Raw genomic sequence first — 27,028 nt, forward strand, 5'->3', positions numbered from 1 at the left:
GTCACTGGGTCTGTAGAAGATATAACCAAAAGATGTATGTGGATAGCCGATGAAAATACACCTCTCACTTCGAGGTTCGAGCTTGTCGTGAGTCTCGCGTCTCACGAAAATCTCACAACCCCAAACCTTGATGTGGTATAGATTTGGAACTTTTCCAGTCCACATCCCGTGAGGTGTTTTGGCAACCTTCTTTGTAGGGACTAGATTAAAGATATGGGCGGCAGTCTCTAAGGCATACCCCCAAAATGAGATTGGTAGCGAAACTCGACTCATCATGGAACGAACCATGTCCAACAAGGTTCGATTGTGCCTCTCAGCTACACCATTCAACTGTGGTGTTATGGGAGGTGTCAATTGTGAGACTATCTCACATTCCTTAAGATAGTCAAGGAACTCGTTACTAAGATACTCACCACCTCGATCGGATCGAAGCATCTTAATGTTCCTACCCAACTGATTCTCCACTTCTTGCTTAAACTCTTTGAATTTATCAAAGGTTTACGACTTATTTTAGATTAAGTAGACATATACATATCTCCTAAAATCATCAATAAAAGTCACATAAAAGCATTTAGCATCTCTAGTGGTGGTTCTAAAGGGTCCACACACATTTGTGTGTATGAGATCTAACAAACCTTCACCCCTAACACAAGTGCCAGTAAAAGGTGACTTTTTCATTTTTCCAAGTAGACAAGATTCACAACTATCATCCGAATTTAGGTCGAATGATTCCAAGACTCCATCCTTTTGGAGTTGGTCTATGTGTTTCTTGTTTACATGTCCAAGACGACAATGCCATAAAAATGCTTTATCTAAGCTAGTGGAAGAATCGATACACAATACATTATTTCCTAAGTTATCTACAAAAGATGCAGTTTCATACACACCATCACAAGGTAATGTTTTAAAATAAAGAACACTATTATAGAAAGCATCAATACCATCACTTTTATTATTAAAATAAAAGGTGAAACCTTGTTTATACAATGCATGAAAGGAAATAACATTTCTTGCCATTTCTAGTGAATAACAACATTTATTCCAGTCTAATCTAAACCCACTATCTAGTAGCAAGGAATAAACTCCAATCTTGGTGACATGTGAAACTTTCCTATTCGCCATGATTAGGTTTATCTTTCCATTCTCCAAATCCTCACTTCTTATCAGTCCTTGAAAATCAGAACATATGTGAATTCCACAACCTGTATCAAGGACCCAAGACGTAGAATGAGGTGAGTTATTAGACAATATAGTGTATATACCTGCATGGTTGGGTTTTACTTTCCCATCCTTAAGATATTGCTGGTATTTAGGGCAATTTCGCTTCCAGTGCAACTTTTCATGGCAATAGAAGCATTCAGCCTCGTTAGGGTTAGCAGAAGGAGTGATAATACCTTTATTAGTTTTGCTTGAAGAGGAGCCTTCAAGGGTCTTACCCTTGGTTCCCTTAGAAGGGTTCTTTCTCTTATTACCTTTGCCATGCCCAATTGTTAAGACATTGGCCGCAGTAGGAGTAGGAGGAGTAGTAACACCCGACTTACCCTTAAGACTACTTTCTGCAGTCTTTAAGAGTCCTTGAAGTTTACTAAGTGTAACTTCTTCCTTATTCATGTGGTATGTCATTCTAAATTGATCATAACATGAAGGTAAGGAGTGCAAAATGATATCTATTGCTAACTCCTCAGGAAAGTCAACATTCAGTTTCTTTAAGCAATCCACAAACCTTTGCATTTTCTGTAAGTAGGTCATGAGGGACTCATTATCCTTCATTTGTGTAACATCCCCAAAATCTCGGCCAGAAAAGATCGATTTTCATTTATGCTTTTAAAATAAATTCAGAGTAAATCCTTTTGATTTGAAAGAGTTGCGGAATTTGTTCCCAAAAACAAACATGATAAAACAATGTTTACCAAAGCATTTCATAAAAGAAATGTGTTTTTCATTATATAATCAAAAGTCGGGGTGTCATGTTCCGATATAGACCAACAAGCATAAACGATAACATTACACGTCATTCAACAAATATTTACATATACAGACTTGTAAACAAAACAACTTGATGGTTCATCCATCTTACGCCCTTACGCCACTTCCTGTAATACAAATAAAACTGAGTGGGTCAGGCTTGGGAGCCTGGTGAGCATATAGGGTTTTCAACCCACAATAAATAATTAAATTAATTATTATCAACCAACAATAACCCAGTTACCCATTCCCGTTATTCTCACTTTACGTCCCTAAAATAACTAACACAAGGGACCTAATCTAAGAATATTTTCATCGGGGTGACAACACATGCTGCGGGGGTTCCTCAGCAATATAAGTCAAATAAGGCAACCATGAGGGGGATGGAATATAGCGAATGAACACCCAAGTTCATTAACATCTACAGGTTATGAGCCTGATAGCGTTCCACAAGACTGTCTAGAAAAGTCTGTGGTCGTCATCTAAATTCCGCTAGATGACTGGATCAAAACAACAACGAGGCCTCTCATCTGTTTATTACACACCAACTATCTACCCATGTTCTACCCAACATATTAGTAGATAAAAACATACATTTTTATACATATTTTCAAAACCTGTATAGCATGCTTGATCAATACATTTTCCATATAACGGATGAGGCACACACACATAACACGTAATTCATATAGAAATAATCAGATCTGTAAGACAGAAGAAAGTGAATATACATTCACACACATAACAACAAAATATACACATAACACGTATCTCGTATAAAATACTTCATAATTATACGTTAGAAGAAAGTAACAACGCATTCACACGTATAAACGACAATAAACTTAATACACTCGAACCATACTTGTATTATTATTGCGTTTATGAAAAGATGATCGGACAGCACTACGACTCGCAGAAGTAGTAATCCTCCGCAGATCTGGAAGATCTCTACGAAAATTGAACTTCTCGCGGGCAGAGCTTCGGCTCGGAAACCGCACTTCTCGGGATCTTCGGGATCTCGGGACTCGCTTCGGGACTCGGGAATATTACCGGGGCTTCGGGGTACAAACAGCACGCAAAACGAGGCAAAAGACTAGAGAGAAGGATGGGATTTGTAAAGGAACTAAGGCTGCCTTCGGATCCTTTTTATAGAGGCTGGAAGCCCGAGTTACGCGGGGCGTACAGCAATACGCAGCGCGTACTGCTTCCGAAATGCGTCATTGCATGCGTCATCCGAAGTGTCGACACTTTGGATGTACGCGGGGCGTACTCACTTACGCGGCGCGTAAGTCGGATCAGATATGTGACTCGCCTTCGGATAATGCTTCCGAATTTTGATTTAAAAATAAATACAAATTAATTAATAAACTTCGGAAATTCATATCTTCTTCATACGAACTCCGTTCTCGACGTTCTTTATATCCACGGAAAGGTGAGACTACGCTCTACAACTTTCGTTTAGACTCCGTTGGCTAATTTTGACTTTATTTTTATTAATTATTTTTAATAGGCCGGGACAGAAAATTTCGTTATAAATTCATAACTTCTTCGTTTGATGTCCGTTCTCGCCTAACTTTTTATCGCTTTGATACTAACAACGAGATCTTCAATTCTCGTTTAGGTCACTAAGGCTAAATATCGCTCTAACATAAATTTCACTTTTTACGTTATTCAGCGTTGCCGGTTCTGTCGCGAAACTTCGACAGGTCATAACTTCCTTGTTATAACTCGGATTTCGGCATTCTTTATATCTTCGGAAACCTTGTTTCAACTACTACAACATTATCTAAAGATATCAAGTTTATTTTACACTTAAATTTTGACGCTTATTTTTATTCTTAATTAATCAAACCACATAATTAAGCAATTAAGCACAAAACACATAATACTCAAATAATACAATCTTATTATTTCAAAACGGGTTACAAAGGTTAACCTAGACCATTACATTGCTAAAAATGGCAAGCCCGAAAACACAGGCGTTACAATTCTCTCCATCTTAGAATGATTCCGTCCTCGGAATCACACATCAACAAACAAATGCGGATAGCGACTCCTTATGTCACTCTCCGTCTCCCAGGTGAGATTTGGCCCATTCGTGTGTTTCCATCGGACAAGCACTAACTCGACCATCTTGCGTCGCAACTTCTTAGTCTTTCGGTCAAAAATTGCCTTTGGTTCTTCAATCAACCTTTTGTTCTCATCGATTCTCAACTCATAAATTGGAATTATATCGGGAACTTCTCCCGTGAACTTCCTCAAATAACACACATGAAAAGTGTTGTGAATTCCATTCAGTTCTTCTGGTAGTTCGAGCTTGTAAGCTTGGTTCCCAATTCTCTGAAGAACTTTAAACGGTCCAATAAACCTTGGACTCAACTTTCCTTTTTTACCAAATCTTATAAGTCCCTTTCACGATGAGACTTTAAGCAAAACCGAATCCCCAACTTCAAAAGTCATCGGTCTTCGCTTTTTGTCAGCATAGCTCTTTTGACGATCTTGAGCTGCTAACATTCTTTCCCTAATTATTTTCAACTTTTCAGCAGTTTGATGAACCATCTCCGGTCCCATAAACTGCTTTTCCCCAGCCTCAAGCCAACAAGACGGCGTACGACACTTTTGTCCATACAAAGCTTGGTAAGGTGCCATCTTAATGCTCGAGTGAAAACTATTGTTATAGGAAAATTCTACCAACGGTAAATGTTCATCCCAATTACCTAGGAATTCCAAGGTACATGCTCTCAGCATATCTTCAAGTGTTTGTATCGTTCTTTCACTCTGACCATCAGTCTGCGGATGGTAAGCTGTACTTAAACATAACTCTGTACCCATTTCCTCTTGTAGACATTTCCAAAACCTTGAGGTGAAACGACTATCACGATTCGACACAATTGTTAGCGGAACACCGTGAAGTCTCACAATTTCCTTCACATAAGAATTCGCAAGCTTTTCCATAGACCATTTCTCCCTGGCTGCTATGAAATGCACACTCTTAGTGAATCGATCAACGACCACCCAAATCATGTTGTGACCATTCTTTGTTCTGGGTAGTTTAGTGACAAAATCCATCGCAATGTCTTCCCACTTACCCATAGGCACAGGTAAAGGTTCTAAACTCCCATACGGTTTCTGATGTTGTGTTTTGACTCTCGCACAAGTCACACACTCGGCCACATACTTTGCAATATCAAGCTTCATCGTCGGCCACCAGTAGTAGGGTTTCAGGTCCCTATACATTTTAGTGCTACCCGGATGAATAGAGTACATGGTCTTGTGAGCTTCTTCCATCAGAAGATCTCTGATTCCTCCCATCTTAGGTATCCAAATCCGATCTTGGAACACCTTCAATCCATGACTGTTTACACCGAACACCAACGTTTTGCCCAAACGTTCCTCCTTTCGGTCATTCTTTTCAGAAGCTTCCTCTTGAGCTTTCTTTATACTTTCCACAATGGTCGAGACAACTTCAATTCTCAACGCTCTTGGCCTTTTTCTTTCAAGATTGACTTTCCGACTAAGAGCATCAGCAACTACATTAGCTTTATCGGGATGGTAAAGTATCTCACAGTCGTAGTCCTTGAGTAATTCCAGCCAGCGTCGTTGCCTCATATTCAATTCCTTCTGATCAAAGAGATATTGTATACTCTTATGATCAATGAAAAGTTTGCACTTAGTGCCATAGAGGTAATGCCTCCATATTTTCAGAGCGAAAACTACCGCTGCCAACTCCAAATCATGAGTCGGGTAGTTCTTTTCATGCTCTTTCAGCTGTCGAGATGCATATGCTATCACCTTTTCTATTTGGGTTAAAACACAACCCAATCCAAACCCAGACGCATCGCTATAAACAGCGAAGTCTTCAACTCCATCGGGTAGAGAAAGTATCGGTGCCTCGCATAGTTTCTTCTTTAGCTTCTCGAATGCTTCTTTATGCTTCTCACTCCAAGCATAAGCAGCTCCTTTGTGGGTCAAAACTGTCAATGGAGTAGCGATCGAAGAAAAGCCTTGGATAAACCTTCGGTAATATCCAACTAATCCTAAAAAGCTTCGAATCTCCGTGGGACTTTTCGGTTGTTCCCACTTCATTACAGCTTCAATCTTTGCTGGATCAACTATTATCCCTTCTTGGTTGACCACGTGACCCAAGAATTGGACTTCACGAATCCAAAAATCACATTTGGAGAACTTAGCATACAGCTTCTCCTTTTTCATGACTTCTAACACTTCTCGCAAGTGTCTGCCATGCTCCTCCTGGCTTTTTGAGTAAATCAGAATGTCGTCAATGAACACTATCACAGATTTATCAAGGAACGGATTACAAAACCTATTCATTAAATCCATGAATGCTGCCGGAGCATTGGTTAGTCCAAACGACATAACCAAGAACTCATAGTGTCCATATCTAGTTCTGAATGCAGTCTTCTCTATATCCTGCTCTCTTACTTTCAACTGATGATATCCTGACCTAAGATCGATCTTCGAGAAATAGCTCGAACCTTGCAATTGATCAAATAGGTCATCAATCCTCGGCAACGGATATCTATTCTTTATTGTTGCCTTATTCAGCTCTCTGTAATCAATGCACATTCTCATACTTCCATCTTTCTTCTTCACGAATAACACCGGAGCTCCCCAGGCTGATGAACTAGGTCTAATGAAACCTTTGTCCAACAACTCCTGAAGTTGCATCATTAGCTCCTTCATCTCTGTCGGTGCTAATCGATAAGGTGCATTTGCAATTGACGTTGTTCCTGGTAACAAGTCGATTCTGAACTCCACTTGTCTATCAGGCGGTAATCCAGGAAGATCTTCGGGAAATACTTCCGGATAATCACACACCACAGGAATACTCTGCATCACCTTCTTTTCCTTCTTAGCATCAATCACGAATGCTAAATATGATGTACATCCCTTGGTCAAACACTTTCTGGCTTTCATTAGGGAGATGATTCCAGAATTTACTCGGAGTTTGTCCCCATACACCATAAACGAATCTTTTCCAGGCGGGTTTACTTTAACTATCTTCTTTTTGCACAAAATTTCGGCATCATTGACACTGAGCCAATCCATTCCCAACACGATGTCGAAACCATTAAGTTCGATAGGCAATAATTCCTCGTGGAACTTATTCTCATTCAAGCCGATTAAGATGTTTTTCATACGATGGCTAACAGGTACAAAGTTGCCACTTGCAACTTCGACTAATAAAGCATTATCTAGTCTATCAACAGGAAAAGCTAGTTTTCTACCAAATTCATGCGATATAAAGGAGTAGTTGGCTCCAGAATCAAATAAAATTTGGGCAGGCAAATTGTTAACGAGAAAGGTACCTGAAGCGACATCAGCTTCATCCTTAGCAGCTTCCAGTGTCATCTGGAATGCTCTTGCCTTCGGCTTTGGTGGAATGTTGGGCTTAGCTGCCTCCTTCTTCTTCGGACAGTCTTTCAAAATGTGCCCCTCTTCATTACAACCAAAACACATCCTTTTGTTGTTCGGACATTCATTGGCAAAATGTCCAACCTTTCCACACTTGTAGCAAGTTACATCCTCGCTACATTTCCCGAAGTGCTTTTTCTTACACTTATCACACCACTTCACTTCTCCTCCTTTTCCCCCACCAAACCTTTTCGAATCAGATTTCGAAAATTTGCTTTTCTTACCGGAACCAGATGTTCCCTCAAACTTCCTCTTCTCACCAACCTCAACCTTGTTGGTGGTTCTCCCCTTTATCATGTTCTCAACAGACTTGGCAGCCCAGATAGCTGCCTCTAAAGTATGTGCCTGACGTACTGGCACCTCGTACTCCCATGGGAGTCCCTTCGCATACCGGTCCACCTTTGTCAGCTCGTCTGGAACGATACGCAAGGCAAACTCCATCTTATCGGTGAAGTTATTGGTGTATTCATCAACTGACATGCTGCCTTTAGTCAATGTTAGGAACTTGTTCTCTAACTCCAACGGATTTTGAGCCGAGCAGAACTTGCGCTTAAACTGCACCAAGAACTCTACCCATGACAATTGCAGTGGCTCATTTGGGCTCAAAGTCTTCCCTAGAGTGTTCCACCAACGAACGGCTCCACCTCGGAATTGACGCACGGCATAGATAGTTTGCAACTTACCTCTGCAGCCACACGTCATGAAGGCTAGCTCCATTTCGGAGATCCAATCCATAACCCCAATCGGATCCTCCTTTCCGTTGAAGGTCGATGGTTTGCAAGTCAAAAAGTCCTTGTACTTGCATCCCATTCCATCATTCCTTCCATCACGGTTGTCTTGCCTAACTATCGGTGGATTGGCTGGACCAACAGACCCACTAAAGTTTCCACCTTCCGAGTGCCCTTCATTTAATTCAGGCTCTTCCACACGAATTGACAGTTCTTCATGATTTTTTTGAAGCAACCGTCTAGTTTCATCCATTTGACGATCCAACATCGTCTGAATCATCAATTGTACACCGACCATTGTTATCGGCTCAGGTGCTGCTGCTATGACAGGTCTTTGCTCAATCACTGGTGGTTGATTTCTGTTTTCGTCAGCATTTCCAACTCCACTTCTTGTTCTCACCATTTTTTATCTACACACCGAATAAGGTGAAATTAGATCCTTATTCACGATAGATATTCAAATCATCCTTATCACTCCGAAACGTTTACATGCTAGTTCTAATATCGTAGATGTACGCTTAGAATCCTACACACATAAGGTTTCTAGATCCGGTCGGCAACAGACCATAGATCCGAACAATTAATATCATATATGGCAACATATAACATTTAGCACATAAAAGCATTTTAGGCATCTTTCCTAAAATAAACTAGTGCTTGTGTCTAAAATATAACAGACACACATCTCAAAATTTCACTTAGCATTCTAAGTTTAAGTCTAGAAATCCTAAAAATTCCTAGTTCGCTTAAACTAATGCTCTGATACCAACTGTGACATCCCCAAAATCTCGGCCAGAAAAGACCGATTTTCATTTATGCTTTTAAAATAAATTCAGAGTAAATCCTTTTGATTTGAAAGAGTTGCGGAATTTGTTCCCAAAAACAAACATGATAAAACAATGTTTACCAAAGCATTTCATGAAAGAAATGTGTTTTTCATTATATAATCAAAACTCGGGGTGTCATGTTCCGATATAGACCAACAAGCATAAACGATAACATTACACGTCATTCAACAAATATTTACATATACAGACTTGTAAACAAAACAACTTGATGGTTCATCCATCTTACGCTCTTACGCCACTTCCTGTAATACAAATAAAACTGAGTGGGTCAGGCTTGGGAGCCTGGTGAGCATATAGGGTTTTCAACCCACAATAAATAATTAAATTAATTATTATCAACCAACAATAACCCAGTTACCCATTCCTGTTATTCTCACTTTACGTCCCTAAAATAACTAACACAAGGGACCTAATCTAAGAATATTTTCATCGGGGTGACAACACATGCTGCGGGGGTTCCTCAGCAATATAAGTCAAATAAGGCAACCATGAGGGGGATGGAATACAGCGAATGAACACCCAAGTTCATTAACACCTACAGGTTATGAGCCTGATAGCGTTCCACAAGACTATCTAGACAAGTCCGTGGTCGTCATCTAAATTCCGCTAGATGACTGGATCAAAACAACAACGAGGCCTCTCATCTGTTTATTACACACCAACTATCTACCCATGTTCTACCCAACATATTAGTAGATAAAAACATACATTTTTATACATATTTTCAAAACCTGTATAGCATGCTTGATCAATACATTTTCCATATAACGGATGAGGCACACACACATAACACGTAATTTATATAGAAATAATCAGATCTGTAAGACAGAAGAAAGTGAATATACATTCACACACATAACAACAAAATATACACATAACACGTATCTCGTATAAAATACTTTATAATTATACGTTAGAAGAAAGTAACAACGCATTCACACGTATAAACGACAATAAACTTAATACACTCGAACCATACTTGTATTATTATTGCGTTTATGAAAGGTAGTATACACTCACTTGATCAGAAGATGATCGGACAGCACTACGACTCGCATAAGTAGTAATCCTCCGCAGATCTGGAAGATCTCTACGAAAATTGAACTTCTCGCGGGCAGAGCTTCGGCTCGGAAACCGCACTTCTCGGGATCTTCGGGATCTCGGGACTCGCTTCGGGACTCGGGAATATTACCGGGGCTTCGGGGTACAAACGGCACGCAAAATGAGGCAAAAGACTAGAGAGAAGGATGGGATTTGTAAAGGAACTAAGGCTGCCTTCGGATCCTTTTTATAGAGGCTGGAAGCCCGAGTTACGCGGGGCGTACAGCAGTACGCAGCGCGTACTGCTTCCGAAATGCGTCATTGCATGCGTCATCCGAAGTGTCGACACTTTGGCTGTACGCGGGGCGTACTCACTTACGCGGCGCGTAAGTCGGATCAGATCTGTGACTCGCCTTCGGATAATGCTTCCGAATTTTGATTTAAAAATAAATACAAATTAATTAATAAACTTCGGAAATGCATATCTTCTTCATACGAACTCCGTTCTCGACGTTCTTTATATCCACGGAAAGGTGAGACTACGCTCTACAACTTTCGTTTAGACTCCGTCGGCTAATTTTGACTTTATTTTTATTAATTATTTTTAATAGGTCGGGACAGAAAATTTCGTTATAAATTCATAACTTCTTCGTTTGACGTCCGTTCTCGCCTAACTTTTTATCGCTTTGATACTAACAACGAGATCTTCAATTCTCGTTTAGATCACTAAGGCTAAATATCGCTCTAACGTAAATTTCACTTTTTACGTTATTCAGCGTTGCCGGTTCTGTCGCGAAACTTCGACAGGTCATAACTTCCTTGTTATAACTCGGATTTCGGCATTCTTTATATCTTCGGAAACCTTGTTTCAACTACTACAACATTCTAAAGATATCAAGTTTATTTTACACTTAAATTTTGACGCTTATTTTTATTCTTAATTAATCAAACCATATAATTAAGCAATTAAGCACAAAACACATAATACTCAAATAATACAATCTTATTATTTCAAAACGGGTTACAAAGGTTAACCTAGAACATTACATTGCTAAAAATGGCAAGCCCGGAAACACATGCGTTACAATTTGGGTGGTTATCATGGGGGAGATTATTTCATACCTCTCTTGACGAGCACTTTGATGGTATCGCTCCATCAAGTCTATGTGTATATCAAAAGGGTAATAGTCCTCATAGGACTTTTGGAGCTCAACTGTCATTGTGGCAATCATGATACATACTACTTTGGTAGCATCCCTTTCATGTGCTTGAAATGTAGCAGTCTCCTCTGGGGTAGCAGTTGACTCATCAATCTCCTTCAGCTCCTTATCAAGGACATATTCTTTGTCCTCATAGCGAGCGACCATCCTGATGTTTCTGATCCAATCCATAAAATTGGATCCATCAAAGATAACTCTCCCACAAAGGTTCATGAGAGAGAAGGGTCCAGTAGGGTTTGAGATAGAAGCATTATTTTTGGAAGACATCTGAAATGAAAGAATAAGTTTAGATTAGATTTCAGGATAGTCCTTAATAAAGCACCCAAATGCTATATTAAGGCTAGGACCCAACACAATATTTTATAACTTAGAAGAGGGATGTCGTAATCCAAACTATAAAATATTTGAAGGTAGGTGAATGACGATTCACCAATTTCCACCATAAAACAAAATAAATTTTATTAGGTTGTAATTGGTTTAGAAATTCCTAGGTTCTTTGAGATTCATTGAACTTTTCAATGGCATGTTTCAATCTCCAGTGTGCCCTTCAAGTTTTGTGACTGGGATGCCGAGGATCACAAAACAAGGTGTGAAGTAACCATGCAAATTACTTGGTACACTTAATGTATTACCCCTCAATCGAAGTGTCGGTTAACCACACACGCTCCAACGATACTATGATAAACATTAAGTCACCCTTTGCCTACCTTGATAAGTCCAAGTTAGTGTGTTGGTTAACCACACACGCTCCACTAATGACTTAATCAAAGTGCAAAGTGTAACTTCATGGATTAGCACCTTATTCACATTTTCCTAAAGTAACTAAGTTTGGGAATTACTAAAGTTTAGTTACTTTAGTATATTCATAATACTTATTATGAGAATTATAGTCCTTGTTCTACCTTTTCGGCTAACGACCCTCCACCGATCAAGGAAGCAGTGGGTGAGAATAGACACCCATTAAGTTGCCATTTTATAGGCAACAACCTTATACCCCCCTCTTATAGACCGGCTTCGTGAATGAGGTCTACTAATGGTAAAACGACTTTTATCTTATACATATATAATTATTATTCACTTATAATATTATAAAGTATAAGGGTTGAATTTTAATATTTAAAATTCTAAGGGTTGGAACTAAAGTTTTAATTATGACTTTACTTGTTCCAAAACTTGAGGGAAAATTTTGTAAACTTTCAAAACTTTTCATTTCTCATAACTTATGAGTTTGTTATAGTATTAAAATGAAGACTCTTCATTTTCATAACTCTTGTGTTCTTTTAATGGTTTTAATTCAAGTGTGACTCTTGGTTTTCCATAACTTGAGGACAAGTTATGGACTCCATTAAAACACATAATGATCAAGAGTTAACTAACATGAAGGTTACAAATAATTCCTACGATCATCTAGATTCATAAGTTCAAGAACATGATTATCAAGAATTTCAAGAACCATAACAAACTTATATAAAACTTGTAATTTTTGATAATAGTCATTGTAAATGAATTAGCATAAACATTACACCAACTAAAACAAGTTTTATTACACCAAAACAGTTTAGGGTAATGTTTGTAGTCCATTTCCAGCAGCATAACTCAAAAATCTGAACACGTACTGCAGCATGTACTCGTTGAGTGCATGAAATGACTCGACGAGTTGCATGCATTTTTTCATAGACTCGTCGAGTCTCCCCTTGGACTCGGCGAGTTCATGCGGGCAGTGAACAAAAAACTGCGTTTTCCAGCTATTTTGCATCAAGTATCAAACAAACAAGCCTAGACTCTGATACCACTGTTGGGTTTTGAGCATTCTAACACCGCTATGGTGTATATGCAACCCAAGAAACCTTGGATCTATGTTTAACTAAGATACATGCAAAATGATTTTCCAAGGTTCATAATCCTATCTAGCATACATGGGGATCTTTTATTCTAATAGTTAGTAAGAATTACATACCTCTTTGTAGCTTGGATTCCTTTGAAACCTTGTGATCCTAGAACCTCAAGTGTGATGCCTCAAATGCTTCACACAACACCAAGTACACTTGGAATAAACTATTAAGAGAATAAGAACACTTGGATTTTCAGCTAGCCCTCTTTGATTCACTCTAGTGGCCGAAAATGGTGAAGAATAGCTTCTTTATATAGTATGTTACAATTAGGGTTACACCATGCAAACCCTAATTGTCATGACCTTTCATTTCCATGACCCATGGGTTATGTAACCCCCATGGAGCATCTTATGGGTTTAACCCAACTTGATAATCCATGAAGCTTGGCCCACTATATAAGTTATGGATGATTGACACAATCAACCCATATATTTAATTAGTCTTCTTTTGATCACATAATTAATTCTACATTAATTATTGATCAATACTAACTAAATATTATTCTTCTTATTATTAATATATTAAAACTTATAATATATTAATAAACCATATGTGTCTTATATCTCTCATTTAGTCTATCCAAGTGCATGATGCCATGCAACCCAAATGGACCATGCCAGGTCGGGTCAGGTACATACCAAATATAGTTATGGACTTAGACACTATATCCAACATACATGTCACGTGCTTTCAGTAGTACGGGACCAATACTACCTTCCATACCAGCTATACCTTTCCCCAATGCTCTACCTGATAACTCCAATTTGTCCCAAACCAAACCATATTCCACAAACTACTGCATACATCAATCTCAGGTTGTCCTAAGATTTGCTCTACTCATATCAATCAAACCAATCATAACAGGTTGCCTCTATGCATGTAAATTATAGCACAGAAAATGATCAAAAAGACTTTCGAATAAAAGATTCTACCCTAAGACCACAACCAGATAAGGAATAGGAAATCAGGCCAAATCAATCATTCTAAGGCTATAAGCTCCTAACCGTATAAAATTTTAAAAGCATACATGTAGCAAGTTCCATATGATCATCAAAGCTCAAATATCATAATAACATGGCTAGCACATTGGGGAATTACTTACTTGGCTTGGTTGATTACGCGTGTTGCACTTTCATCTTTTCTTTTCTTTCAAAAGCTTATTATGTTATTGAAAACAATTTTACAATTTTCCTTAGTTTAAGTCGTGACACACCCGAGGGTATGCCTGGATCCCTCAAACCAAGGCTCTAATACCAACTTGTAACGACCCAAATTTCAAAGTAAAAATTTCATTTTAGAATAAGCAAACATATTCTTATACATTAAGAGATCCAATTATGTTTGTTATCAAAACATAAGTCCAATACAACTTTTGTTCCAAACATCAGAGCGTACAATAAAATGTTTGCGAGAGAGTGCACGTCGCGCCATCATGCCTTGCCCTTGGCCTTGGAATCTGAAGTACCTGAAACCATAAACAAACCTGTAAGCACGAAGCTTAGTGAGTTCCCCAGAGCATACCCCACACACAAACCACATAACATGCTAGCTATAAAAGCTACCTCTACCACATAACACATATCAATTAGCTATGAAACTACCTCTACCTCTTAATGCATGTCAATTAGCTATAAAAGCTACCTCTACCACATTACACATATCAATTAGCTATGACGTTATCTCTACCATTAGCCACAAAGGCTATCTCTACCCTTAGCCATACAGGCTATCTCTTCCATTAGCTTTGAAGGCTATCTCCGCCACTAGCCCTGAAGGCTATCTCTACCATTAGCACTAGAGGCTATCTCTACCACTAGTTGTAAAAGTTATCTCTACCACATATCAATGTATAACAATGCCACACACCTCTATACAACAAGTATACCAACTATCATAAAATGGGCCGACCTTGGTGCCTTAGACCCATGGTATGGTGAGAAGACTCACCTCAAATGTAGAAGCTTCTTGAAGAAATCCTTAGCTGCTTCCCTGCCCACTTCCTGAACCATCAATACCGATCAATATACCCAATTAGCAACTGGTTCCCGTACCATAATCCTTAATCCATGCATGGGGTAAAATGACCATTTTACCCCTGGCCCAGTATGATCCAAAACTAAGGCCCAAATCTCAAAACAAAAACCCAACATTAGGTAGGCTTTCCAAGCCCACTAGTGGTCCACTAATGGCCCAATTTGCTCAATTGGGCCCAATACCTCTAATAGGCCTTACCCTAAGCCCAAACATATTCTTGGCCTAGATTAACTAACTTCTGATGGCCTACTAAGTCCCAAAGACCCAAAGCATGGCCCAAACTGTGGCCCAATAGCACAATGCCCAACCGACAAAGTACGCGGGGCATACATCCACGTACGCTAAGCGTGCTGACTAAGTGGTGCATACGCTGGGCGTACCTTCACGTACGCTCAACGTAAACCTCTTGTTAAGTCCATTTCTCAATAAGTGCTTAATACTTCACTTCAGAAGCTACAATCACAGATCCTGGTCCTTTTCCATGTCTTAATCCATAAATTCACTGACTTGGTGACTTTACTTGGCCCAAACAAGCCCAACTCGAAAAATGATGTTCTACTTCCATGAAAAGGTCTAGATCTCATGCATTAACCCATTAAGACATTCAAGATGGAGACTTTATTGCTTATGGGACCCTTTTAGCTCTGAGGGTGGTAACCCTAAGCTCACAAATGAGATTTCACCATAAAGGTCCATTCTTGGGACCAAAATGACTCCAAAACCAAACTACACCAGATCTAAGCAATCTTAGGTAAAGTTATGGACTTTATACCTCTAAATAGCCCCAAAGGATGATGCTATACAAGATCTATGAGCTCCAACTTCCCAAGTTCTTCCTTGCCAAATTCTTCTTTCCCTCTTCCAAGCTTACACCACCAAAACGAGCTTCTTAAGGTTAAAACCACACAAGAATAAGGGGATGAGGTGTTCTAGGTTATCTCTAGGGTTGGGGGACAAATAAGGAGGCTAGGGTTTAAGCCATTAAGTTCTTTATATAGAGGTTGGCCCTAAAATTAAGGTTTTTAGACACTGGACGTACGCCAAAAACACCTGCGCCCATTTCCTTTTATATGTTGGGCGTAACCTAGCTTACGTTGGGCGTACCCACGCGCCTTCCACTTTGCATGCATGGTCCTTCCTTGTCATTTATTTCCATTAGGGGCCATTTTCACCAATAACTTCAAAGGGTCATAAATCCTTCATTCTAAGTCCGTTTCCGGCGAACTTTATATCCACGAAAAGGTGGCGGGAATCCCTACGCTCCCATCGACACCTCCAAGCCATAAAAGACCGAATCGCCCCTACCTTTTGGTTTCCGAGACCCCAACCGAGTACTTTCAAACAGGGTGTTACACTCAATTTCTCTATCTACTTCTCCAACCCTTCTCAATTAGAAATGTCACATCACCAGTTTCAATATTTCTTGACTCAACATATATGCATATCACAGTTTATTTGGAGAACATGCCTCTAGTTTAGCTTTAAATTGCTGCAGGTAGATGGAAGACATGAAATAAGAGAATGTGCATGCATTGGTAATTATCTATGCCTTGATAGCAAAAGGCCGACAACTAATCATCTTTTAAAAGAAAATATAACAACAAAACAACCGACATATTAGAGCTAGTGTCGATTGCTTGCAATTGAGGTAAATTAGCTGGAAATTACATAGAAAATAGAATGATTTTGGCTTTCGCAAATAATGATAAAACAACTTTATCATATATTCTTCTAAAAACAACAATCAACTTCATTTTAAATACCATCAATGAATATAAGAGAAGAAAATAATTTGAAAATTTTGAGCAACAACTTTGAAAAGGAAAAATGATGAAAACAAATGTGTTTAAAGTTGAGGTAAATTAGCTCAAAATCACACAACGACCGGATGTTTTTTTTTTCATAAACAAAGGAAACAACTTTAAAATCAGATCTACATACAAATGCAACAATCCAAATAAACTTAAAAAAATGCAACAATAAATATCAAATAATATTTTAAGCAGAAAACTTGATAGCAAAAGGGGAATCGAATGGTTTACCGTCGCTAAAAGGAGCATGTGCCATCGATTAAGATCCAACACATCAGATGAGACCTCATAAACAAAACATTTAAACATGACGATTATGCCAAACGATGCTCGGAGATGGGGATGTGGTGTTGTGCGAGGGCGGTGCTGACATCGTGCAAGGTTAGAGAGGATAGATATGTCGGAGGAGGGTTGAGGTCGGCAAGCTCGACATGTGTTTGATGGAAAGAAGAGTGAGAAAGAGCAAAAAGAGAACACATGTTTTTTATTTTTATTTTTATCTTTCACACATGATATACATTTGAGCAAATAAGAGCAAAATTTCATATTCATACCTATAAACAAACACTCTTAATCAAACAACTTCATACCAGCTTTTGTTTTTTGTTAAGAGGTAAACAAACAAAATCTTACCCTTTCTGATATAAATAAAAAGTTATCTTAAATTTATATCAGTTAGAAATATCATAAAACTTGTATCCACATGATAAAACATAAATAAAAAAGCTACATTTAAATAAAGTGAACTTAGATAAAAACTAATACCAAATTCTATTTTAAATGATTTTTCACACGATTGACTTTTTGTAAACAATAGCAAGGAGTTAAAGAAATGAGAAAAAACAATATCAGCTATCGGAGGATTTTGCATCCAAACATTCCGACTAATACGCAACTTAAATATTTTATAAATACACGATAACAAAACATTTATTAAAAATAACATATTTACGAGATGTAACGGAACCAAAACCGCTATTACAAGTTCTAAGAACCCATATCTTTATAATCAAATAATTAGATACCTAAAATAAAAGTTGGTTTTTGTTAATGATACGTGCCTTAGGATCTATCATACATTTGGAACATAAATTCTTAAAATTTAAATTTAGAAGTAAATTTAGCAAAAAAAATAAATAATAATAATTAATAATGTAATAAAAATAATAAAAAATATAAATTGGAGTTTTAAGGAGACAGGCAATTCAATTTCAAAGGTTCGTTTTCCATCCCAGTAAACCCCAAAAAGCACCGAATCGGAGATTCATCTGCATTCTCCAAAATCATAAATCAATACCTCTTGCCGATTCCGATGAGGGATCGTTCCGACCAATTCCAGTAAACGACGGCGACATAATGATGAAGACGATTTCACACAGATTGAAAACCTCCATTTTCAATCTCTCTATTATCGTCCTCATTCTATCAATTTCCCTTTTTCGTTTCAGCAAACCCCCTCAGAACCAAACCCTAACTCCCGAAATATCACCAAAATCACAAGAACAAGAAGGGGCACTAGCTCGGAGAAACTACATAGTAAGATTTATCGAGTACAAGAAAGCGGAACATCACAAGGAGTATCTCGAGCAGAGCACGAAGGAGAAATTAAATGGCTCTTCGTCTTGGGAATGGATTAACAGAAATAATCCTGCTTCTAAATTCCCTACTGACTTCGGAGTCGTGGCGATCGACGATGAAGCGGCAAGTTCGATCATCGGGGAGTTTGAGAGGCTGAAAATGGTGAAAGATGTTACGGTCGATTCAAGCTATCAGTTAAGGAACTTGCTTGGTGGAGATAAGAACGAAAAGCACGAGAAAGTCGGAGCGTTTTCCGATGGTAGAAAGAGGCCTGGGAAGATCTTCACTTCCATGTCATTTGGTGATGGCGGTGATAATGTGGCCGCGGCGGCGACTAGTAACCAAACAATCGATTGGGCCAGGCATCTTCTTTCACAGGTAAGTTCGAATAGACGTTGGTGATTGGTTGCAACGTCTCGTTAGATGCGCATTAATGGTAATTTGTACATCTTCCCTGCAGAGATCTCAAGTTACATCTCTGTTTGGAGCAGATGCACTTTGGTCAAAAGGGTACACCGGTGCAAAAGTAAAGATGGCTATATTTGATACCGGAATTCGTTCAGATCATCCCCATTTCCGCAATATCAAGGTTTTTCATCAAACGATATACTATAAGATCCATTGAATTTGCGGAAATTGGCAAGAATCTAACTTCCATTTCCTTCCAATACTAGGAACGCACTAATTGGACCAATGAAGATACCTTAAATGACAATCTTGGACATGGCACATTTGTTGCTGGAGTGATTGCTGGTGAAGATGCAGAATGCCTTGGTTTTGCACCAGACACAGAGATTTATGCTTTCCGTGTGTTTACAGACGCACAGGTAATGCATATCATACATTCTTTTATCACCTTTTTTATTCATATCCCCCCACAATATCTCTCACAACCTTTCCAATCCGATTTCTTTTTTGTACCTTCATAAAAACTATATGATAAGTTTCTATTCAGCTTATTGCAGGTGTCATACACGTCATGGTTTTTAGATGCATTTAATTATGCAATCGCGAGCAATATGGATGTTCTAAACTTGAGCATTGGTGGCCCTGATTACTTGGATCTTCCATTTGTAGAGAAGGTAAGAGATTCTATATTTCTCTTCCATATATGAATATATGATATACCCCTTGGAATCGGAATGCCTTATTCCCAAGTCCTAACCTATATCTGAAAATCGCATACAAGGTCCTGGAATTGACAGCAAGTAACATCATAATGGTGTCAGCAATTGGAAACGATGGCCCACTTTATGGCACACTAAACAATCCTGCAGATCAAAGTGATGTGATTGGTGTTGGTGGCATAGATTACAACGATCACATTGCTTCATTTTCATCACGTGGCATGAGTACTTGGGAACTCCCTCATGGGTAAATATATAATCATCTAATTCATTCAAACCCAAGGATATAATCGTCTTTTTAACTCATACAAAACTTTACATCCAACAGATATGGGCGTGTAAAACCCGATGTTGTTGCATACGGGAGAGAAATCATGGGGTCTAAAATTAGCACAGGGTGTAAACCCTTATCAGGAACCAGTGTTGCAAGTCCTGTGGTGGCTGGTGTTGTGTGTCTCCTCGTGAGTGTAATCCCTGATTCCGACCGGAAACAGATATTGAACCCTGCAAGCATGAAACAAGCCCTAGTTGAAGGTGCTGCAAAGCTCTCTGGTCCTAATATGTTTGAACAGGGTGCTGGACGTGTTGATTTGTAAGTAAATTACAAAAATGCCATTCCTCTTTTAGGTCGTTTAGTCATTTTTGCATGAAGCCATTGTTAGAAAAGTTCAAAAATGGCAATGGATTTCATGCAAAAAGAAAAAGGGCTTTCATTTAAAGGACCCGAAAAGCCATAAAGCAATGGCTTTTTTTGTAAATAAACCAAAATTGACATCTTTTTTTTTTGTGTGTGCTATTAGGTTAGAATCATATGAAATCTTGAAAAGCTACAAGCCACGAGCAAGTATTTTCCCGAGTGTTCTTGATTACACAGACTGCCCTTATTCATGGCCATTTTGTCAGCAACCGCTTTATGCAGATGCAATGCCGGTTCTTTTCAACACCACAATACTAAACGGAATGGGAGTAATTGGATACGTGAAAAGTCAACCGGTTTGGAATCCTGATTCCGAAGAAGGAAATCTCCTGAGTATTCATTTCACTTATTCCGATGTTATTTGGCCTTGGACAGGGTATCTAGCACTCCATATGCAAATAAAAGAAGAAGGATCTCAATTCTCCGGCGAGATCTCCGGCAATGTGATTGTCAAAGTCTACAGCCCTCCGGCGACCGGAGAGAAGTCATTCCGGTATAGCACGTGTGTACTCCGGTTGAAACTAAAAGTGATTCCGACTCCGGAAAGATCAGTCCGGATTTTATGGGACCAATTCCATAGTATCAAATACCCTCCCGGGTACATTCCAAGGGATTCCCTAGATGTCCGGAATGACATTCTTGATTGGCATGGCGATCATTTACATACTAATTTCCATATAATGTTTAACATGTTACGAGACGCGGGATTCTACATTGAAACACTCGGGTCTCCTCTCACATGCTTTGATGCGCGAAATTACGGGACTCTCCTTTTAGTGGATCTTGAAGATGAGTTTTTCGAAGAAGAGATTCAGAAGCTGAGGGACGATGTGGTAAATTCCGGGCTAAGTTTGGTTGTTTTTGCGGATTGGTATAACGTTGATACGATGGTGAAAATGCGGTTTTTTGACGATAATACCCGGAGCTGGTGGACTCCGGTGACCGGAGGCGCGAATATTCCGGCGATGAACGACCTTTTGGCGCCCTTCGGAATCGCGTTTGGTGACCGGATTCTTAACGGGGATTTCACTTTAAATGACGAGTTGATTCGATACGCTTCCGGGACAAATATCGCGAAATTCCCGGGAAACGGATACGTTCATAGCTTCTCGTTTTATGATAGTTCGGAGAGCGGGGCCACACATAGTTTTCTCGCGTCCGGAATTGACAATTCCGATTCCGCTGTTCTTGGGTTGGTGGAAGTTGGCGGGAGTCGGATTGCGGTGTACGGGGATTCCAACTGTTTGGATAGTAGTCATATGGTGACGAACTGTTATTGGCTTTTAAGGAAATTACTTGATTTCACGGGAAAGAATATTAAAGATCCCATGCTTTTTTCAAATTCGGTGAAGTTAAAAGCGCCATTACAATTGCATCAGGATGAGGATCAGTTGCCTTCGCGGAGGACGGATTTGAATTTCTCGATGTATTCCGGAGTCGTCGGAAAGGAATTGACATGCCGGAGTGATTCGAGATTTGATGTGTGGGGAACGAAGGGGTATGGGTTACAGGTGAGAGGACGGAATCGGCGATTACCGGGTTATAAAGCGATCGATCTTGGGCGGGGGTTGAATTCTTCTTCAGTGGATATTTCCACGTTGAAAGGGGGACCCAAAGATAATTCTTCAGGGAACAGATTTCTTGGGTTGCTGTATAGAGATGATGTAAGTAATAACTATGCTAATGCTATTTAATATTTAATATTTTTTTGTTTCTATAAATGATGTTTATTTATTTGATTATATTTTGTGTAGCCTGAGACGCCGGTTGTGTTTCCGAGTCACTGGCTTGTACCTGGTGTTATTGCTGTTTTAGGTAAGTAATATTGGTATTGTTTGTAATTAGGGTTTTTAAGATAAGGGAAGTGGTTGTTGATATGTTAATATTTTTTTTTTTTTTTTTTTTTTTTTTGTTGTTGTCAGGGATTTTGGTGTTGATAAATTTCTGTAGAATCAGACAGAAGAGGCGTCGAAGAAGGAAAGGATCAGGATCTTCGGCGTCTGGTCGTTACACCAATTTGTAATGTAATAATATAATAGTTAAAAGGTGATAAGTAGTTGCATAAATAGTAAGAGTAAGATTTTTATATAAATGCAAACTATATGAAAATGAAATTTTGGGGTAATGTTTGTGTGCTAATGCATAACCAGATTAACGAGTGAAAAAAAAAAAGCATAAACTAAACAAGTAAACACCACTTTTCAAATAATTAAAGGGCGTGTTTGGCATCACTTTGGAAAAAAATCGTAACCCGTTTTGAAAAAAAATATTAGTTTTTTTTTTTTTTCGATAAATCTGCCAAAAAGATCGGAATAAAAAAATTGAAAAAGGTGTGGGTTTATATCAATATAAAAATAAAATATTATGTTTAAACAGAAAAATTCAAAAAAAAAAAAAACAACCAAATTACAATAACTACCTAGACATGGACCATTACCAAAAAAAAAAGTGCCTTCAGAAATTTAATGACAAATCCTCCATTGATATCATATATGAAAATCTAATATACAGTCTCCAAGCTTCTCTGCTTCAGTAATTTGTGTCAAAATTGTACTTCCATTTACAGGAACAGTTGACAAAACAGTTTGTTTTAGAGTTTCACGTACTTCTTGATTCTTTAACATTAATGGTGTACGTGTATTTACCCGAGCTTCCTTTTCAGAATCCAACCTCTCAACCCCCTTTCCTTCACGCGTTACACACACCCACTCTCTCTCCTCTTCGGACTCTTGTTCTGAAGCAATAGGAATATGCCAATGCCCTTTTCTTGATTCCTGACATTTACATCAAAACCCTTACTAAAATAAACATATGTATCTTTCATTCTAACCAAAGATCTATACAATCCTATATGTCTTTTTGTAAAATGTTTTTTCTTTCAACAACCCCTGAGTTGGCCACACTGTGTGCCTATAAGCATCATGTGAGATACTAACACAGTGTGGGGCCTACATTGGTCGCTATCTGGTTGACATAAATAAACATCATGTGAGATGTAAATCAGGTATAGAGTGGCCCACTAGGTTGCTCATGTATAAACCCAGTGCCCATTGGAACTAAAACTCTAATACTAACCTGAATCACAACCGAACATGGAGGTGGCATGTGGTACACGGGACCCGTCTCAGAAAAGTGGAATCGCACCTTCCATTAGAAAAAGTTGTTACCAAATTAGCTTTAAAAGTTGAAATTTCTAAAAAAATCACAATCATGAAGTGATTGAATTACTAAAAGAATGACGTATTTGGAAAGAAAAATCAGTTGTTTGATGTCTTCCTAGAAACTTATATGGAATCAATGAAGTTATTACTCACTTGATGTCTTTCTTTCCATTTTGGGAAGAAATCATTCCCCAAGAGTTGAAACAAATGATCTCTCATCTCATCATTAGTCACAAGTAAGCACTTAAATTTTATAGCTGCATATAACCAGTACCTGATAAAAAAGAATATATAAATTCCAAAAAAAAAAAAAAAAAAAAAAAAAGATAAAATGAAAACAAGATTACCAATCATCATTTGATCCGGTAGGTGTTGCATAGAGCGCATCAGCATTTTTCCACTTTTCAAATAGCGTCTTGTTAATCCCTTCATCCATTTTACTATCGTTTATACGTTTATTATGCAAGATAATCAATGGCCATTTCTTGGAAGGAAGCATCTGTCTAATTCCATTTGAAATGGTGTTGACCTAAAAATATATATCAACAAAGAATATAAATCTTTAATTTGTATGATTAAAGAATATAATAAATGGTATTGATTGTAAAATGACTTGCCTTAGATGGTTTGAATCTTCTTTGACTAAAAAGACCAACATTTGCTCCATCTACAATTGCTTCATATGGTCCATAGTAATCAAGCCATTTCTACAAATGAACAAAATGTACATATATAAGAACTTTTTTCATTTTCATATCACTAAATGTGATAAATCTTTAACTTATTTAGATGGATTTCATGCAAAATGAAAAAAAAAAATATTGTATACGTTTCAATTTTCGAAACAATTTTACGTCAAAATATGCATAAACACATTGTCTTTCGTTGTCTTTCGCATCTCATATATAAAAAAGCAAATGGTAATTAAGCAATAACACTAACAAACCAAAAAAAGTGTATATATTTAAATAAAAGGTAGATTTTCATACTTGAAATTTCTCAAAGCTCGAATTCCTCTCTCTTTCTCTAGCTATTTTTGCAACCGATTCAGCAAAGAGTTCGGTTTCTATAGGATCAAGATCAATAGTTGCCAATTTTTCACCACAACATTTACACAATCCATCTTTTCCAACAACCGATCTCACAACATTCCATTTCCCACCACCCAACCACCCTACCCCATGCCACCCCCCACCACCGTTTTCAACCGCTTCATCAATCAAACGTTGATCCCATTTTCTTTTCCCAATTCTTGAAGCAATCTTACTTTTGAACCACTTTTCAATCACATCCGCAGTAGAACGCGACACTTTTCTTACACTTGTTCTTAATTTATGCAACAAGTAATAAACTTTATCACTTCTAGAAGCTTCTATACTCACTCTCAAAAGGGCTTCAAGTTCGGGTTCCTCAGGGTACACACCATGGCATAACATATGTTCTTCAACCTCAAAAGCCTTTTCAAGATTTCCATTATTACAAAAAACAGATAAAGCAGGACTATATGAACGTAATCTAGGGTTTATCCCCAAATCTTTCATTTGTTTTACCAAATCAAACGCCATTTGCCCATCATTTCTAGACATTGCCATTCTAGCTAGAGATGTTAAGATTGCTTCATTCATTTCGACTTCATCAGAAACCATCTGTTTATAAATTTCAAAACCCCTTTTGAGTGCATATTCTTTCAAATTTTCGCTTACTTTAATTCCGGTTCTAGTGGTTGAACCCTTGTGATCGTTTATCAAGTGGATTAAATCATCTAGGGTTTGAAATCGTTCAAAATTTTCAGAATTATAGTTTGATAATTCTGGGTTATTTGAATTCGTATCTGATCTGCCACTTTTTGCAGGCTGAACGACCCCTATAGAAGCTGAAGAACAAAGATATAAGATAATAGCGTAATGATATTGGTCTAAATTTATACCTTCTCTTTTTGCTAAATCGAAAATTGAAATCGCACCCATTACATCGCCTAATTTCGAACAAATTTCTAAACTGAGACGCAGGATCAGTAATGGTGATTCAAGTTTTCCCTTTTTAGGCTTTTTAAACCTCTTTCCAGTTCCTGAATCACCTGTATTTTTCGAAAGCTTTTCGTTTGAATCGTTATGTCTCGCTTTTTTAGAAACAACCCTGTTTCTCGAATTCTTATCTTTCTCTTTTACGACCCTTTTTTCGTTGTCTACTGGTTTTTTCTCTACCCTTTCATCTTTAGAGTCGAAAGATGAAAACCCTTGTTGAATTTTGTCGATAATTCTTCGACTGACTGTGGGTTTTGAGTGTTCTTGCTGTTGCTGTGGGGTGATGTGTGCTTGAAGAAGAAAAGGTGAGAACTTTGAGTGTTTGTTTGGTGATAAAATGAGAAACCCATGTGAGAAATTGTTGAGGTTAGGAGAAAGAGTAGATGGACACTTACAGAGAGTGAAGGAACGAAGTGGATTATGGGGGTGGAGCTGTTTCAAAGTGGAGAAGGTGAAGGCCATTTGTGGCCGTTTTTTTACAGAAAAGTTAGCAATCACTTTCGGATTGGGTTATATTTGGATGAGGTCAATTTATATTTTATGCCCTTCAAGTTTTCATTCTTTCCGGTTTTACCCCTTTCATGCAATATTCAAACTAGGGATGGCAAAAAAACCCGAACCCGACAAGAAAACCCGAACCCCGAAGATTTTGGGGCGGTTCGGGTCACTCTTATCGGGTTTCGGGTCGGGTTTCGGGTCATTATCGGGTTTTTAGTTCGGGTTCGGGTCAGGGAGTGGGGTATGCATGCCCCGACCCGCCCCGACCCGAAAAATTATATATATATATATATATATATATATATATATATATATATATATATATATATATATATATATAAAATGAGATTTCATCCCTCTAACCCATTTCAGCCACCCGAAGACTCTAACCTTCAATCCCATCACGTATTCCCAATTTCTCACTATTGTGATGAATTTAGTTACGATATTAGACTTTAGTAATTTCTATTTGGTTCACTTATGTTAAGAACTTATTTGTATTTTAAGCATTTGTAAGGTTTTAATTTCTCAATTGTTTCATTGTAGTTTTCCTAATTTTTTCTGCCACCATTTTCGGGTCGGGTTTCGGGTCTATATCGGGTTTCGGGTCGGGTTCGAGGATATTTTTAGCCCCGACGGGGCGCCCCGATAAGAAACCCGTCGGGTTTCGGGTCGGGTTCGGGGACAAATATAAATATCGGGTTCGGGTATGGGATATGCCGCCCCGCCCCGAACCCGCCCCGTTGCCATTCCTAATTCAAACGGGTTATTCTAAGCGCACGAACAAATTTCCATTTACACGAATGAAGTGATGTATTTTATTATTTATCTTATAACAATTACTTTTTTTTCTTATATTTTATTATTAAATGAATGTGGAGTAAATTTATTCCAACCTAGCACATTTGTATTTATACCTTTTAAATGTACGTTATATATATTTATTTTGGTTTTTTTAAATTTTT

General features: G+C 38.2%; 2 protein-coding genes across 3 annotated transcripts; one reads left to right on the forward strand and one right to left on the reverse strand.

Annotated features, from left to right (window-relative positions):
• Positions 1-18,197: 18,197 nt before the first annotated feature.
• On the forward strand, positions 18,198-22,505 carry LOC144998674 (subtilisin-like protease SBT6.1). 2 transcript variants are annotated; one of them, XM_078958407.1, is made up of 9 exons: positions 18,198-18,934; positions 19,017-19,145; positions 19,231-19,383; positions 19,522-19,638; positions 19,746-19,930; positions 20,012-20,275; positions 20,484-22,044; positions 22,135-22,195; positions 22,303-22,505. In XM_078958407.1, the coding sequence occupies exons 1-9, from the start codon at positions 18,335-18,337 to the stop codon at positions 22,401-22,403; spliced, it is 3,171 nt and encodes a 1,056-aa protein (XP_078814533.1). In that variant the 5' UTR covers positions 18,198-18,334; the 3' UTR covers positions 22,404-22,505. The 2 variants fall into 2 exon arrangements, with proteins under 2 accessions (XP_078814533.1, XP_078814534.1); XM_078958408.1 differs by lacking the exon at positions 18,198-18,934 and having other exon boundaries at positions 19,023-19,145; positions 19,512-19,638.
• Positions 22,506-22,693: 188 nt separating this feature from the next.
• On the reverse strand, positions 22,694-26,062 carry LOC144998675 (proteinaceous RNase P 1, chloroplastic/mitochondrial-like). The gene is made up of 6 exons (XM_078958409.1): positions 24,531-26,062; positions 24,159-24,248; positions 23,889-24,070; positions 23,695-23,815; positions 23,456-23,524; positions 22,694-23,154 (listed from the first exon to the last, which is right to left on the reverse strand). The coding sequence occupies exons 1-6, from the start codon at positions 26,025-26,027 to the stop codon at positions 22,867-22,869; spliced, it is 2,247 nt and encodes a 748-aa protein (XP_078814535.1). The 5' UTR covers positions 26,028-26,062; the 3' UTR covers positions 22,694-22,866.
• Between the last annotated feature and the right edge of the window lie 966 nt (positions 26,063-27,028).

This window comes from Lactuca saligna, chromosome 5, assembly GCF_052625555.1.
Source record: "Lactuca saligna cultivar CGN05327 chromosome 5, ASM5262555v1, whole genome shotgun sequence".
NCBI lineage: Eukaryota > Viridiplantae > Streptophyta > Magnoliopsida > Asterales > Asteraceae > Lactuca > Lactuca saligna.

Coding starts and splice junctions, on each gene's coding strand:
- LOC144998674 (XM_078958407.1), top strand. CDS start 18,335: ATGATGAAGACGATTTCACACAGATTGAAAACCTCCATTTTCAATCTC. Junction 19,639..19,745: donor ATCTTCCATTTGTAGAGAAG/GTAAGAGATTCT, acceptor ATCGCATACAAG/GTCCTGGAATTGACAGCAAG. Junction 19,931..20,011: donor ACTTGGGAACTCCCTCATGG/GTAAATATATAA, acceptor TACATCCAACAG/ATATGGGCGTGTAAAACCCG.
- LOC144998675 (XM_078958409.1), bottom strand. CDS start 26,027: ATGGCCTTCACCTTCTCCACTTTGAAACAGCTCCACCCCCATAATCCA. Junction 23,525..23,694: donor AATGGAAAGAAAGACATCAA/GTGAGTAATAAC, acceptor TTCTAATGGAAG/GTGCGATTCCACTTTTCTGA. Junction 23,155..23,455: donor CATGTTCGGTTGTGATTCAG/GTTAGTATTAGA, acceptor TGTAAATGTCAG/GAATCAAGAAAAGGGCATTG.